Source organism: Procambarus clarkii, chromosome 50, assembly GCF_040958095.1.
Source record: "Procambarus clarkii isolate CNS0578487 chromosome 50, FALCON_Pclarkii_2.0, whole genome shotgun sequence".
Taxonomy (NCBI): Eukaryota; Metazoa; Arthropoda; class Malacostraca; order Decapoda; family Cambaridae; genus Procambarus; species Procambarus clarkii.
Window position 1 is genome coordinate 3,935,488 of NC_091199.1, and position 15,109 is coordinate 3,950,596.

Here is a 15,109-nt window from a genome sequence, read left to right on the forward strand (position 1 = left end):
ACATGCCTTGGCTCTGAGGCGTCTCTTCCAGAGAGCTTGTGGCTGCGGTTAGAGCGTTGGAGTCCTTCAGCTTGAGAGCGCGTCGGTACCACTTCTTAAGGGCGCTTCCCACGCTGGTGAAACTTACTAGGCGGAGCCAGCAGGTCTGGGTGGTGCAGGAGCCGGAAACACCATGACACTTGCACGACTGACGCATTGATCTCTTCACAGCCTAGTGAGAGACGCCATCAGGTTGTGATCTTTTAACATTTAATAACTCAGTTATATACAAATCAAACTAGAAAAATATTACAAAGTATCAAGAAATAAAACATTTATTTAGAAGAAAACATTGTGCATTTGATGACCAATACACATCAGAAGTTGTAGAAATGACTGTTTCGGTCCGTCCTGGACCATTATCAAGTTCGTATGTGACATACGACTTGATAATGGTCCAGGACGGACCGAAACGTCGTCGTCCCTTCAACTTCTGGTTTGTGGTTCGCTCATCATATCATCAGCCTCGCTATCGTGACTCATTGTCTCCATATTGTGCATTTATATAGTAGACTTACAAGTCTGCCCGCCTCATTGTTGTGGAGGTTGACAAGAGCCTGGTGATCTTGGCCCACATCCACGGCGTCTAGGAGTTGTCTCGTCATGTGGGCGCCGTAGTTGACGCTCTCGGGGCAGCCCCGCCACCCCCAGTCTCGGCCCCGGTCCGCTGTGCTCCGGGAGCAGGAACACCCCTCCAGGAGCCCCCGGGAGCAGTTCCTGGCTATACTGAAGGTGACGGCAGCCGAACTGATGGCCTGCACGAACGCGTTCTCTCTTGTCATTGGTTTCTTCATGTGCCTAATGCGAAGATATGAATAGTAAACAATATATATATATATATATATATATATATATATATATATATATATATATATATATATATATATATATATATATATATATATATACCGGACATAATGAGGTGATAGCCGAGGCTATTTGAACCACCCCACCGCCGGCACTCGGATAGTAATCTTGGGCATAGCATTTTACCAAATCACCTCATTCTTTGGGGCACACGTGAGGAACACAAATGCGAACAAGCCTGAATGGTCCCCAGGACAATATGCAACTGAAAACTCACACCCCAGAAGTGACTCGAACCCATACTCCCAGAAGCAACGCAACTGGTATGTACAAGACGCCTTAATCCACTTGACCATCACGACCGGACATAATGAGGTGATAGCCGAGGCTATTTGAACCACCCCACCGCCGGCACTCGGATAGTAATCTTGGGCATAGCATTTTACCAAATCACCTCATTTTACCAAATCTGATGGTCAAGTGGATTAAGGCGTCTTGTACATACCAGTTGCGTTGCTTCTGGGAGTATGGGTTCGAGTCACTTCTGGGGTGTGAGTTTTCAGTTGCATATTGTCCTGGGGACCATTCAGGCTTGTTCGCATTTGTGTTCCTCACGTGTGCCCCAAAGAATGAGGTGATTTGGTAAAATGCTATGCCCAAGATTACTATCCGAGTGCCGGCGGTGGGGTGGTTCAAATAGCCTCGGCTATCACCTCATTATGTCCGGTCGTGATGGTCAAGTGGATTAAGGCGTCTTGTACATACCAGTTGCGTTGCTTCTGGGAGTATGGGTTCGAGTCACTTCTGGGGTGAGTTTTCAGTTGCATATTGTCCTGGGGACCATTCAGGCTTGTTCGCATATATATATATATATATATATATATATATATATATATATATATATATATATATATATATATATATATATATATATATAATCTTGGGTTAATAATAAACCCAAGATTACCAACAGAGTGCCGTCGGGGGGATGGGGAATTAGCCTCGGCTACCATTTTGTCCAGTCGTATTGGTCGAGTGGTTAAGGGATCCTGTACATCAGTTGCAGTGCTTCTGGCAGTATGGGTTCGAGTCACTTCTGGGGTGTGAGTTTTCAGATATAGATATATATATATATATATATATATATATATATATATATATATATATATATATATATATATATATATATATATATATATATATATATATATATAATGTCGTTCCTAGTAGCCAGAACGCACTTCTCAGCCTACAATTCAGGGCCCGATTTGCCTAATAAGCCAAGTTTTCCTGAATTAATATATTTTCTCAAATTTTTTTCTTATGAAATGATAAAGCTACCCATTTCATTATGTATGAGGTCAATTTTTTTTTATTGGAGTTAAAATTAACGTAGATATATAACCGAACCTAACCAACCCTACCTAACCTAACCTATCTTTATGGGTTAGGTTAGGTTAGGTAGCCGAAAAAGCTAGGTTAGGTTAGGTAGTCGAAAAACAATTAATTCATGAAAACTTGGCTTATTAGGCAAATCGGGCCTTGCATAGTAGGCTGAGAAGTGCGTTCTGGCTACTAGGTACGACATATATATATATATATATATATATATATATATATATATATATATATATATATATATATATATATATATATATATATATATATATAATCTTTATATATATATATATATAATATATATATTATATATATATATATATATATATATATATATATATATATATATATATATATATATATATATATATATAGTCTACACTAAGGAAACAAACATAGGAATGTGCCTGAATGCCAACAGTGACTGCCCGGACAGGTACAAGAGGAGTGTTGTTAACGCTTATGTCGACCGTGCCCTCAGCCACAGCTCAGAATGGAAGCAAGTCGATGAAGAACTCTGTAGGGTAAGGCAGGTCCTAGTCAACAACGGCTTCTCCAATGGTTTCGTCGAAGACATCATAAGAAGGAAAGTGAAACGCCATGCAACCTCTGAAGAGACAACTAACACAACACCTATACCCCCTATTAGACTATTTTACAGGAACTTCTTTTCCACAGCCCATAAAACGGAGGAAAGGGTCCTAAAAGATATTGTTAATAGAAACGTTATCCCTACAGACAAAAATCAGAAGATACAACTGACGATTTACTATAAAACCAAAAAAACGGCCAGCCTACTCATGAGAAACTCTCCAGACACAAAGCAGAACGTTTTAAAAGAGACCAACGTCGTCTATGCCTTCAAATGCCCTCTTGGGGATTGTAAGCCTCAAAAAACTCAGTATATAGGCAAGACAACAACATCTCTTTCCAGGCGATTAACGATGCATAAGCAACAGGGCTCCATTAAGGAACATATAATCTCTTCCCACAACCAAACCATCACCAGAGAAATCTTAGCAAACAACACAGAAATCATCGATAGATACAGCGATAGCAGGCGGCTTGACATCTGCGAGGCACTACACATCAAGAAGTCAACACCAGCAATCAACAACCAATTAATGCACAACTATATTCTACCCATTTCAAGACTCCGCTCCAATATAGAAGCATCAAGAAATATGGGCCAATAGGCCCTCTGCAATTACTTCCATTTTTACCTTCAATACCCATTGTTTCGTGTTCTATCCTGTGTTGAAAGTTTTGTTCACCTCATCCAAAACTGTTGCAACATATCACCTCACCCAAATGCGAGTATATAAGACAATCTGTTCAATGTTAGCATTAAGTAAAACTCTGTTTAGTGTTTTCAGGTTGTGTGTGTAAACTAAAGTCTTTGAAAATGTAATAAGTTATTACGAAATGCGTTCAAGCGTCGCGTCAGACTAGAAATAAAAATTAATTTTGGAGAATTGATTTTTCAATTACCATCGACAGTAAAAAGAAACATAAGATATATTGAGAAAATTCGTGTTAATTATTAATTTTACTTTTTCGGTCATATTTAACAACATATGTTTACAAGAAAGACTGCTACCAAAAAAAAAAAATATATATATATATATATATATATATATATATATATATATATATATATATATATCAGTCGGTCAGGTGAAGTCACAGTGAGAGGTTGTGTTAACCGGAGCTCCTGAGTGTTGTTATATTATCATAGCAAATATGGAAGTTGTAGTGAAGGACCTGGTGACTCTAGTGGGAGCCCTGAGGACAGAGTTGGACTCTCTGCGGGAGGAGGTGCGTCAGCTTAAAAAACAACGAGAAGTAACGAAGGAGGAGACCAGCAGTAAAGGGACCTCGTCTTGGAGAGTTGCGAAAGACAGGGGCCTTAAGAAGACTTTGATAAAGCCGCCTTCAAACGCCATAGCAACTTCAAATTCATTTGACGTTTTGGAGGACGAGTGCTGTGGAGAGACTGTGGATCGCGCAAAAGGGAAAGCAACGAAGAGAAAGGAAGCGCAGGCCCCTCAGAAAGTAAAGGAAGTACCTAAGCAAACATTAGTTGTGGGAGATTCCCAGATAAGGTATTTGGATAGAACGTTTTAAGAACATAAGAACAAAGGTAACTGCAGAAGGCCTATTGGCCCATACGAGGCAGCTCCTATTCTATAACCACCCAATCCCACTCATATACTTGTCCAACCCGTGCTTGAAACAATCGAGGGACCCCACCTCCACAATGTTACGCGGCAATTGGTTCCACAAATCAACAACCCTGTTACTGAACCAGTATTTACCCAAGTCTTTCCTAAATCTAAACTTATCCAATTTATATCCATTGTTTCGTGTTCTGTCCTGTGTTGATACTTTTAATACCCTATTAATATCCCCCCGGTTATGTCCATTCATCCACTTGTAAACCTCTATCATGTCACCCCTAACTCTTCGCCTTTCCAGTGAATGCAACTTAAGCTTTGTTAATCTTTCTTCATATGAAAGATTTCTAATTTGGGGAATTAACTTAGTCATCCTACGCTGGACACGTTCAAGTGAATTTATATCCATTCTATAATATGGCGACCAAAACTGAACTGCATAATCTAAATGGGGCCTAACTAGAGCAAGATATAGCTTGAGAACCACACCAGGTGTCTTGTTACTAACGCTGCGATTAATAAATCCAAGTGTCCGATTTGCCTTATTACGAACATTTATGCATTGATCCTTTTGTTTTAAATTCTTACTAATCATAACTCCCAGATCCCTTTCGCAATCCGACTTCGCAATCACAACACCATCTAGCTCGTATCTTGTAACTCTATCATCATTACCTAACCTCAGAACTTTACATTTATCAGCATTAAACTGCATCTGCCAATCCTTTGACCATTTCAAAACCCTATCTAGATCAACTTGAAGTGATAGTGAGTCCTCCTCCGAATTAATTTCCCTACCGATTTTCGTATCATCGGCAAATTTGCAAATGTTGCTACTCAAACCTGAATCTAAATCATTTATATATATTATAAACAACAGAGGTCCCAGGACAGAGCCTTGAGGCACTCCACTTACAACATTTTCCCACTCTGACTTGATTCCATTTATACTAACTCTCTGTTTCCTTTGGTATAGCCATGCCCTAATCCAGCTTAATATAGCACCCCCAATACCATGAGACTCTATTTTTTTAATCAGTCTTTCATGTGGCACTGTATCAAAAGCTTTGCTAAAGTCAAGGTATACAACATCGCAATCCTTACCACTATCAACTGCCTCAACAATGCTAGAATAAAAAGATAACAAATTTGTTAAACATGAACGGCCATTTATAAAACCATGTTGCGACTCAATTATTAATTTATGTTTTTCAAGATGAAGACGAATTTTATTTGCTATTATAGATTCGAGTAACTTTCCCACAATAGACGTTAGGCTAATTGGTCGATAGTTAGACGCAAGTGATCTATCTCCTTTCTTAAAAACTGGTATCACATTAGCAACTTTCCAAAACTCTGGCACTCTGCCTGACTCTATTGATTTATTAAATATGGTTGACAGTGGGTCACAAAGCTCCTCTTTGCATTCTTTAAGCACCCTAGCAAACACTTCATCCGGCCCTGGGGATTTGTTTGGTTTGAGTTTTACTATTTGTTTAAGAACATCCTCCCTGGTAACTGCTAAACTCGTCAACCTGTCCTCGTCCCCACCCACATAGACTTGTTCGGCTGAAGGCATATTGTTAAGTTCCTCTTTAGTAAATACAGATACAAAATATTTATTAAAAATACTACTCATCTCTTCATCACTATCTGTTATTTGACCTGTCTCAGTTTTTAATGGACCTATCCTTTCCCTAGTCTTAGTACGATATAACTGAAAAAACCCTTTAGGATTTGTCTTTGCTTGCCCTGCTATGCGAACTTCATAGTTTCTTTTTGCTTTCCTTATCTCTTTTTTAACATTTCTAACCAGTTGTACGAATTCCTGTTCTAAAGTGACCTCCCCATTTTTAATCCTTTTGTACCAAGCTCTCTTTTTACCTATAAGGTTCTTCAAATTCTTTGTTATCCACTTTGGGTCATTAGTATACGATCTATTCAATTTGTATGGTATACTACGTTCCTGTGCTTTGTTTAGAATATTCTTAAATAAGTTATATATTGAATCCACATCGAAATCCCCATTTAAGTCACCTATCGCTGGGTTCATGTCTCGCTCCAAGACCGGCCCACACCCCATACCCAAGCCTTTCCAATCAATTTGACCCAAAAAATTTCTTAGGCTATTAAAATCAGCTTTTCGAAAATCTGGCACTTTAACAGAATTTTCTCCTACTGGTCTATTCCATTCTATGCTAAATCTGATTTCTTTGTGATCACTGCTCCCTAGCTCACTCCCTATTTCGATGTCATTAATTTGCGTTTCCCTGTTAGTTAACACTAAATCTAAAATATTATTTTCCCGTGTTGGTTCCTTAATGTGTTGCGTAAGAAAGCAATCGTCAATTAATTCTAGAAAATCTTCTGCTTCACTATTCCCTGTTTTGTTCAACCAGTTTATTCCGCTAAAATTAAAGTCACCCATGACATAAATACTGTTAGATCTAGATGCTCTAGATATTTCATCCCATAGATGCTTTGCTTCCATTCTGTCTAAATTTGGTGGCCTATATATTACTCCTATTATAATATTATTAGCTTTTTCGTTTAATTCAATCCAAATAGTTTCTGTGTGTGGCTCTGTTTTGATTCCCTCTTTGAGACTACATTTCAAATTGTCCCTAACATATATGGCTACTCCACCTCCTCGTCTAATATATCTATCTGTGTGAAATAGTTTAAATCCATATATTTGATATTCAGCTAATAGTTCTCTAATTTCTACATTCATCCACGTTTCGGTAAGTGCAATAATATCTATTTTTTCTGTGCAGACAAGAGCATTTAATTCGTTAATTTTATTTCTTAGACTTCTACTGTTAGTGTAATATACCCTAAGTGAATTGTTATTTTGCGGACCTTCTCTTTCCCTGATCGTTTTGCCAATTCCTTTCTCCCACAAACACATACTTTTATTACCTCCTTCCTCCAAATCAATTCCCATACCTCTATCTACTAACAGTTTAAACCCAAACAAACACCTCTAACCACTTCTTCTAGCGAGTTCGCAACAGCAACAACCCCAGCTCTCGATAGATGCACCCCATCACGAGCATACATTTCATTTCTTCCATAGAAGTGTTCCCAGTTGTCTATGAAAGATATTGCATTTGATTTGCAATATCTTTCCAGCCGGCAATTGACACCAAGTGCCCTCGATATCCATTCATTTCCCACTCCCTTTCTTGGAAGAATGCCACATATGATCGGGATTCCTCCCTTGCTCCTAACTAACTCTATGGCTGTTTTATACCTCTGAATCAGTTCCTCACTCCTGACTCGACCAACATCATTTCCTCCCACGCTAATGCAAATAATGGGATTGTTCCCATTACCAGCCATAATATCATTCATGTTGCTTATAATATCACCAATGCCAGCTCCGGGATAGCAAACCCTTAACCTGTTCCCCCTATCTCTAGCACAAAACGTTCTATCCAAATACCTTATCTGGGAATCTCCCACAACTAATGTTTGCTTAGGTACTTCCTTTACTTTCTGAGGGGCCTGCGCTTCCTTTCTCTTCGTTGCTTTCCCTTTTGCGCGATCCACAGTTTTGTGCTAGAGATAGGGGGAACAGGTTAAGGGTTTGCTATCCCGGAGCTGGCATTGGTGATATTATAAACAACATGAATGATATTATGGCTGGTAATGGGAACAATCCCATTATTTGCATTAGCGTGGGAGGAAATGATGTTGGTCGAGTCAGGAGTGAGGAACTGATTCAGAGGTATAAAACAGCCATAGAGTTAGTTAGGAGCAAGGGAGGAATCCCGATCATATGTGGCATTCTTCCAAGAAAGGGAGTGGGAAATGAATGGATATCGAGGGCACTTGGTGTCAATTGCCGGCTGGAAAGATATTGCAAATCAAATGCAATATCTTTCATAGACAACTGGGAACACTTCTATGGAAGAAATGAAATGTATGCTCGTGATGGGGTGCATCTATCGAGAGCTGGGGTTGTTGCTGTTGCGAACTCGCTAGAAGAAGTGGTTAGAGGTGTTTGTTTGGGTTTAAACTGTTAGTAGATAGAGGTATGGGAATTGATTTGGAGGAAAGAGGTAATAAAAGTATGTGTTTGTGGGAGAAAGGAATTGGCAAAACGATCAGGGAAAGAGAAGGTCCGCAAAATAACAATTCACTTAGGGTATATTACACTAACAGTAGAAGTCTAAGAAATAAAATTAACGAATTAAATGCTCTTGTCTGCACAGAAAAAATAGATATTATTGCACTTACCGAAACGTGGATGAATGTAGAAAATAGAGAACTATTAGCTGAATATCAAATATATGGATTTAAACTATTTCACACAGATAGATATATTAGACGAGGAGGTGGAGTAGCCATATATGTTAGGGACAATTTGAAATGTAGTCTCAAAGAGGGAATCAAAACAGAGCCACACACAGAAACTATTTGGATTGAATTAAACGAAAAAGCTAATAATATTATAATAGGAGTAATATATAGGCCACCAAATTTAGACAGAATGGAAGCAAAGCATCTATGGGATGAAATATCTAGAGCATCTAGATCTAACAGTATTTATGTCATGGGTGACTTTAATTTTAGCGGAATAAACTGGTTGAACAAAACAGGGAATAGTGAAGCAGAAGATTTTCTAGAATTAATTGACGATTGCTTTCTTACGCAACACATTAAGGAACCAACACGGGAAAATAATATTTTAGATTTAGTGTTAACTAACAGGGAAACGCAAATTAATGACATCGAAATAGGGAGTGAGCTAGGGAGCAGTGATCACAAAGAAATCAGATTTAGCATAGAATGGAATAGACCAGTAGGAGAAAATTCTGTTAAAGTGCCAGATTTTCGAAAAGCTGATTTTAATAGCCTAAGAAATTTTTTGGGTCAAATTGATTGGAAAAGCTTGGGTATGGGGTGTGGGCCGGTCTTGGAGCGAGACATGAACCCAGCGATAGGTGACTTAAATGGGGATTTCGATGTGGATTCAATATATAACTTATTTAAGAATATTCTAAACAAAGCACAGGAACGTAGTATACCATACAAATTGAATAGATCGTATACTAATGACCCAAAGTGGATAACAAAGAATTTGAAGAACCTTATAGGTAAAAAGAGAGCTTGGTACAAAAGGATTAAAAATGGGGAGGTCACTTTAGAACAGGAATTCGTACAACTGGTTAGAAATGTTAAAAAAGAGATAAGGAAAGCAAAAAGAAACTATGAAGTTCGCATAGCAGGGCAAGCAAAGACAAATCCTAAAGGGTTTTTTCAGTTATATCGTACTAAGACTAGGGAAAGGATAGGTCCATTAAAAACTGAGACAGGTCAAATAACAGATAGTGATGAAGAGATGAGTAGTATTTTTAATAAATATTTTGTATCTGTATTTACTAAAGAGGAACTTAACAATATGCCTTCAGCCGAACAAGTCTATGTGGGTGGGGACGAGGACAGGTTGACGAGTTTAGCAGTTACCAGGGAGGATGTTCTTAAACAAATAGTAAAACTCAAACCAAACAAATCCCCAGGGCCGGATGAAGTGTTTGCTAGGGTGCTTAAAGAATGCAAAGAGGAGCTTTGTGACCCACTGTCAACCATATTTAATAAATCAATAGAGTCAGGCAGAGTGCCAGAGTTTTGGAAAGTTGCTAATGTGATACCAGTTTTTAAGAAAGGAGATAGATCACTTGCGTCTAACTATCGACCAATTAGCCTAACGTCTATTGTGGGAAAGTTACTCGAATCTATAATAGCAAATAAAATTCGTCTTCATCTTGAAAAACATAAATTAATAATTGAGTCGCAACATGGTTTTATAAATGGCCGTTCATGTTTAACAAATTTGTTATCTTTTTATTCTAGCATTGTTGAGGCAGTTGATAGTGGTAAGGATTGCGATGTTGTATACCTTGACTTTAGCAAAGCTTTTGATACAGTGCCACATGAAAGACTGATTAAAAAAATAGAGTCTCATGGTATTGGGGGTGCTATATTAAGCTGGATTAGGGCATGGCTATACCAAAGGAAACAGAGAGTTAGTATAAATGGAATCAAGTCAGAGTGGGAAAATGTTGTAAGTGGAGTGCCTCAAGGCTCTGTCCTGGGACCTCTGTTGTTTATAATATATATAAATGATTTAGATTCAGGTTTGAGTAGCAACATTTGCAAATTTGCCGATGATACGAAAATCGGTAGGGAAATTAATTCGGAGGAGGACTCACTATCACTTCAAGTTGATCTAGATAGGGTTTTGAAATGGTCAAAGGATTGGCAGATGCAGTTTAATGCTGATAAATGTAAAGTTCTGAGGTTAGGTAATGATGATAGAGTTACAAGATACGAGCTAGATGGTGTTGTGATTGCGAAGTCGGATTGCGAAAGGGATAAGAACATAAGAACAAAGGTAACTGCAGAAGGCCTATTGGCCCATACGAGGCAGCTCCTATTCTATAACCACCCAATCCCACTCATATACTTGTCCAACCCGTGCTTGAAACATTCGAGGGACCCCACCTCCACAATGTTACGCGGCAATTGGTTCCACAAATCAACAACCCTGTTACTGAACCAGTATTTACCCAAGTCTTTCCTAAATCTAAACTTATCCAATTTATATCCATTGTTTCGTGTTCTGTCCTGTGTTGATACTTTTAATACCCTATTAATATCCCCCCGGTTATGTCCATTCATCCACTTGTAAACCTCTATCATGTCACCCCTAACTCTTCGCCTTTCCAGTGAATGCAACTTAAGCTTTGTTAATCTTTCTTCATATGAAAGATTTCTAATTTGGGGAATTAACTTAGTCATCCTACGCTGGACACGTTCAAGTGAATTTATATCCATTCTATAATATGGCGACCAAAACTGAACTGCATAATCTAAATGGGGCCTAACTAGAGCAAGATATAGCTTGAGAACCACACCAGGTGTCTTGTTACTAACGCTGCGATTAATAAATCCAAGTGTCCGATTTGCCTTATTACGAACATTTATGCATTGATCCTTTTGTTTTAAATTCTTACTAATCATAACTCCCAGATCCCTTTCGCAATCCGACTTCGCAATCACAACACCATCTAGCTCGTATCTTGTAACTCTATCATCATTACCTAACCTCAGAACTTTACATTTATCAGCATTAAACTGCATCTGCCAATCCTTTGACCATTTCAAAACCCTATCTAGATCATCTTGAAGTGATAGTGAGTCCTCCTCCGAATTAATTTCCCTACCGATTTTCGTATCATCGGCAAATTTGCAAATGTTGCTACTCAAACCTGAATCTAAATCATTTATATATATTATAAACAACAGAGGTCCCAGGACAGAGCCTTGAGGCACTCCACTTACAACATTTTCCCACTCTGACTTGATTCCATTTATACTAACTCTCTGTTTCCTTTGGTATAGCCATGCCCTAATCCAGCTTAATATAGCACCCCCAATACCATGAGACTCTATTTTTTTAATCAGTCTTTCATGTGGCACTGTATCAAAAGCTTTGCTAAAGTCAAGGTATACAACATCGCAATCCTTACCACTATCAACTGCCTCAACAATGCTAGAATAAAAAGATAACAAATTTGTTAAACATGAACGGCCATTTATAAAACCATGTTGCGACTCAATTATTAATTTATGTTTTTCAAGATGAAGACGAATTTTATTTGCTATTATAGATTCGAGTAACTTTCCCACAATAGACGTTAGGCTAATTGGTCGATAGTTAGACGCAAGTGATCTATCTCCTTTCTTAAAAACTGGTATCACATTAGCAACTTTCCAAAACTCTGGCACTCTGCCTGACTCTATTGATTTATTAAATATGGTTGACAGTGGGTCACAAAGCTCCTCTTTGCATTCTTTAAGCACCCTAGCAAACACTTCATCCGGCCCTGGGGATTTGTTTGGTTTGAGTTTTACTATTTGTTTAAGAACATCCTCCCTGGTAACTGCTAAACTCGTCAACCTGTCCTCGTCCCCACCCACATAGACTTGTTCGGCTGAAGGCATATTGTTAAGTTCCTCTTTAGTAAATACAGATACAAAATATTTATTAAAAATACTACTCATCTCTTCATCACTATCTGTTATTTGACCTGTCTCAGTTTTTAATGGACCTATCCTTTCCCTAGTCTTAGTACGATATAACTGAAAAAAACCTTTAGGATTTGTCTTTGCTTGCCCTGCTATGCGAACTTCATAGTTTCTTTTTGCTTTCCTTATCTCTTTTTTAACATTTCTAACCAGTTGTACGAATTCCTGTTCTAAAGTGACCTCCCCATTTTTAATCCTTTTGTACCAAGCTCTCTTTTTACCTATAAGGTTCTTCAAATTCTTTGTTATCCACTTTGGGTCATTAGTATACGATCTATTCAATTTGTATGGTATACTACGTTCCTGTGCTTTGTTTAGAATATTCTTAAATAAGTTATATATTGAATCCACATCGAAATCCCCATTTAAGTCACCTATCGCTGGGTTCATGTCTCGCTCCAAGACCGGCCCACACCCCATACCCAAGCCTTTCCAATCAATTTGACCCAAAAAATTTCTTAGGCTATTAAAATCAGCTTTTCGAAAATCTGGCACTTTAACAGAATTTTCTCCTACTGGTCTATTCCATTCTATGCTAAATCTGATTTCTTTGTGATCACTGCTCCCTAGCTCACTCCCTATTTCGATGTCATTAATTTGCGTTTCCCTGTTAGTTAACACTAAATCTAAAATATTATTTTCCCGTGTTGGTTCCTTAATGTGTTGCGTAAGAAAGCAATCGTCAATTAATTCTAGAAAATCTTCTGCTTCACTATTCCCTGTTTTGTTCAACCAGTTTATTCCGCTAAAATTAAAGTCACCCATGACATAAATACTGTTAGATCTAGATGCTCTAGATATTTCATCCCATAGATGCTTTGCTTCCATTCTGTCTAAATTTGGTGGCCTATATATTACTCCTATTATAATATTATTAGCTTTTTCGTTTAATTCAATCCAAATAGTTTCTGTGTGTGGCTCTGTTTTGATTCCCTCTTTGAGACTACATTTCAAATTGTCCCTAACATATATGGCTACTCCACCTCCTCGTCTAATATATCTATCTGTGTGAAATAGTTTAAATCCTGGGAGTTATGATTAGTAAGAATTTAAAACAAAAGGATCAATGCATAAATGTTCGTAATAAGGCAAATCGGACACTTGGATTTATTAATCGCAGCGTTAGTAACAAGACACCTGGTGTGGTTCTCAAGCTATATCTTGCTCTAGTTAGGCCCCATTTAGATTATGCAGTTCAGTTTTGGTCGCCATATTATAGAATGGATATAAATTCACTTGAACGTGTCCAGCGTAGGATGACTAAGTTAATTCCCCAAATTAGAAATCTTTCATATGAAGAAAGATTAACAAAGCTTAAGTTGCATTCACTGGAAAGGCGAAGAGTTAGGGGTGACATGATAGAGGTTTACAAGTGGATGAATGGACATAACCGGGGGGATATTAATAGGGTATTAAAAGTATCAACACAGGACAGAACACGAAACAATGGATATAAATTGGATAAGTTTAGATTTAGGAAAGACTTGGGTAAATACTGGTTCAGTAACAGGGTTGTTGATTTGTGGAACCAATTGCCGCGTAACATTGTGGAGGTGGGGTCCCTCGATTGTTTCAAGCACGGGTTGGACAAGTATATGAGTGGGATTGGGTGGTTATAGAATAGGAGCTGCCTCGTATGGGCCAATAGGCCTTCTGCAGTTACCTTTGTTCTTATGTTCTTATGTTATATATATATATACACATATATATATATATATATATATATATATATATATATATACACATATATATATATATATATATATATATATATATATATATATATATATATATATATATATATATATATATATATATATATATATATATATATATAAGGTGAAACGCCATGCAACCTCTGAAGAGACAACTAACACAACACCTATACCCCCTATTAGACTATTTTACAGGAACTTCTTTTCCACAGCTCATAAAACGGAGGAAAGGGTCCTGAAAGATATTGTTAATAGAAACGTTATCCCTACAGACAAAAATCAGAAGATACAATTGACGATTTACTATAAAACCAAGAAAACGGCCAACCTACTCATGAGAAACTCTCCAGACATAAAGCAGAACGCTTTAAAAGAGACCAATGTCGTCTATGCCTTCAAATGCCCACTTCGGGACTGTAAGCCTCAAAGAATTCAGTATATAGGCAAGACAACAACATCTCTTTCCAGGCGATTAACGATGCATAAGCAACAGGGCTCTATTAAGGAACATATAATCTCTTCCCACAACCAGACCATCACCAGAGAAGTCTTAACAAAAAAACACGGAAATCATCGATAGATAAAGTGATAGCAGGCGGCTTGATATCTGCGAGGCACTACACATTAAGAAGTCGACACCAGCAATCAACAGCCAATTAATGCACAACTATATTCTACCCACTTCAAGACTCCGCACCAATATAGAAGCATCAAGAAATATGGGCCAATAGGCTCTTTGCAGTTACTTCCATTCTTCCCTTTAACTTACAAAATATTATACCCATTGTTTCGTGTTCTGTCTTGTGTTGAAAGTTTTTTTTCACCTCATCCAAAACTGTTGTAACATATCACCTCACCCAAATGCAGGTATAA

General features: G+C 37.9%; 1 protein-coding gene across 3 annotated transcripts in view; it reads right to left on the reverse strand.

The window, feature by feature from the left end:
• LOC123772791 (protein Wnt-8b) overlaps nucleotides 1-15,109 on the reverse strand; it is a 50,176-nt gene that overhangs the window by 5,480 nt on the left and 29,587 nt on the right. For all 3 annotated transcript variants that reach the window (XM_069303321.1, XM_069303324.1, XM_069303322.1), the window contains exons 4-5: nucleotides 558-837; nucleotides 1-211 (exon numbers count right to left, since the gene is read on the reverse strand). The exon at nucleotides 1-211 is cut by the window's left edge and continues 78 nt beyond it. In XM_069303321.1, coding sequence (XP_069159422.1) covers nucleotides 1-211; nucleotides 558-837 — 491 coding nt within the window. The remainder of the gene's footprint in view (nucleotides 212-557; nucleotides 838-15,109) is intronic.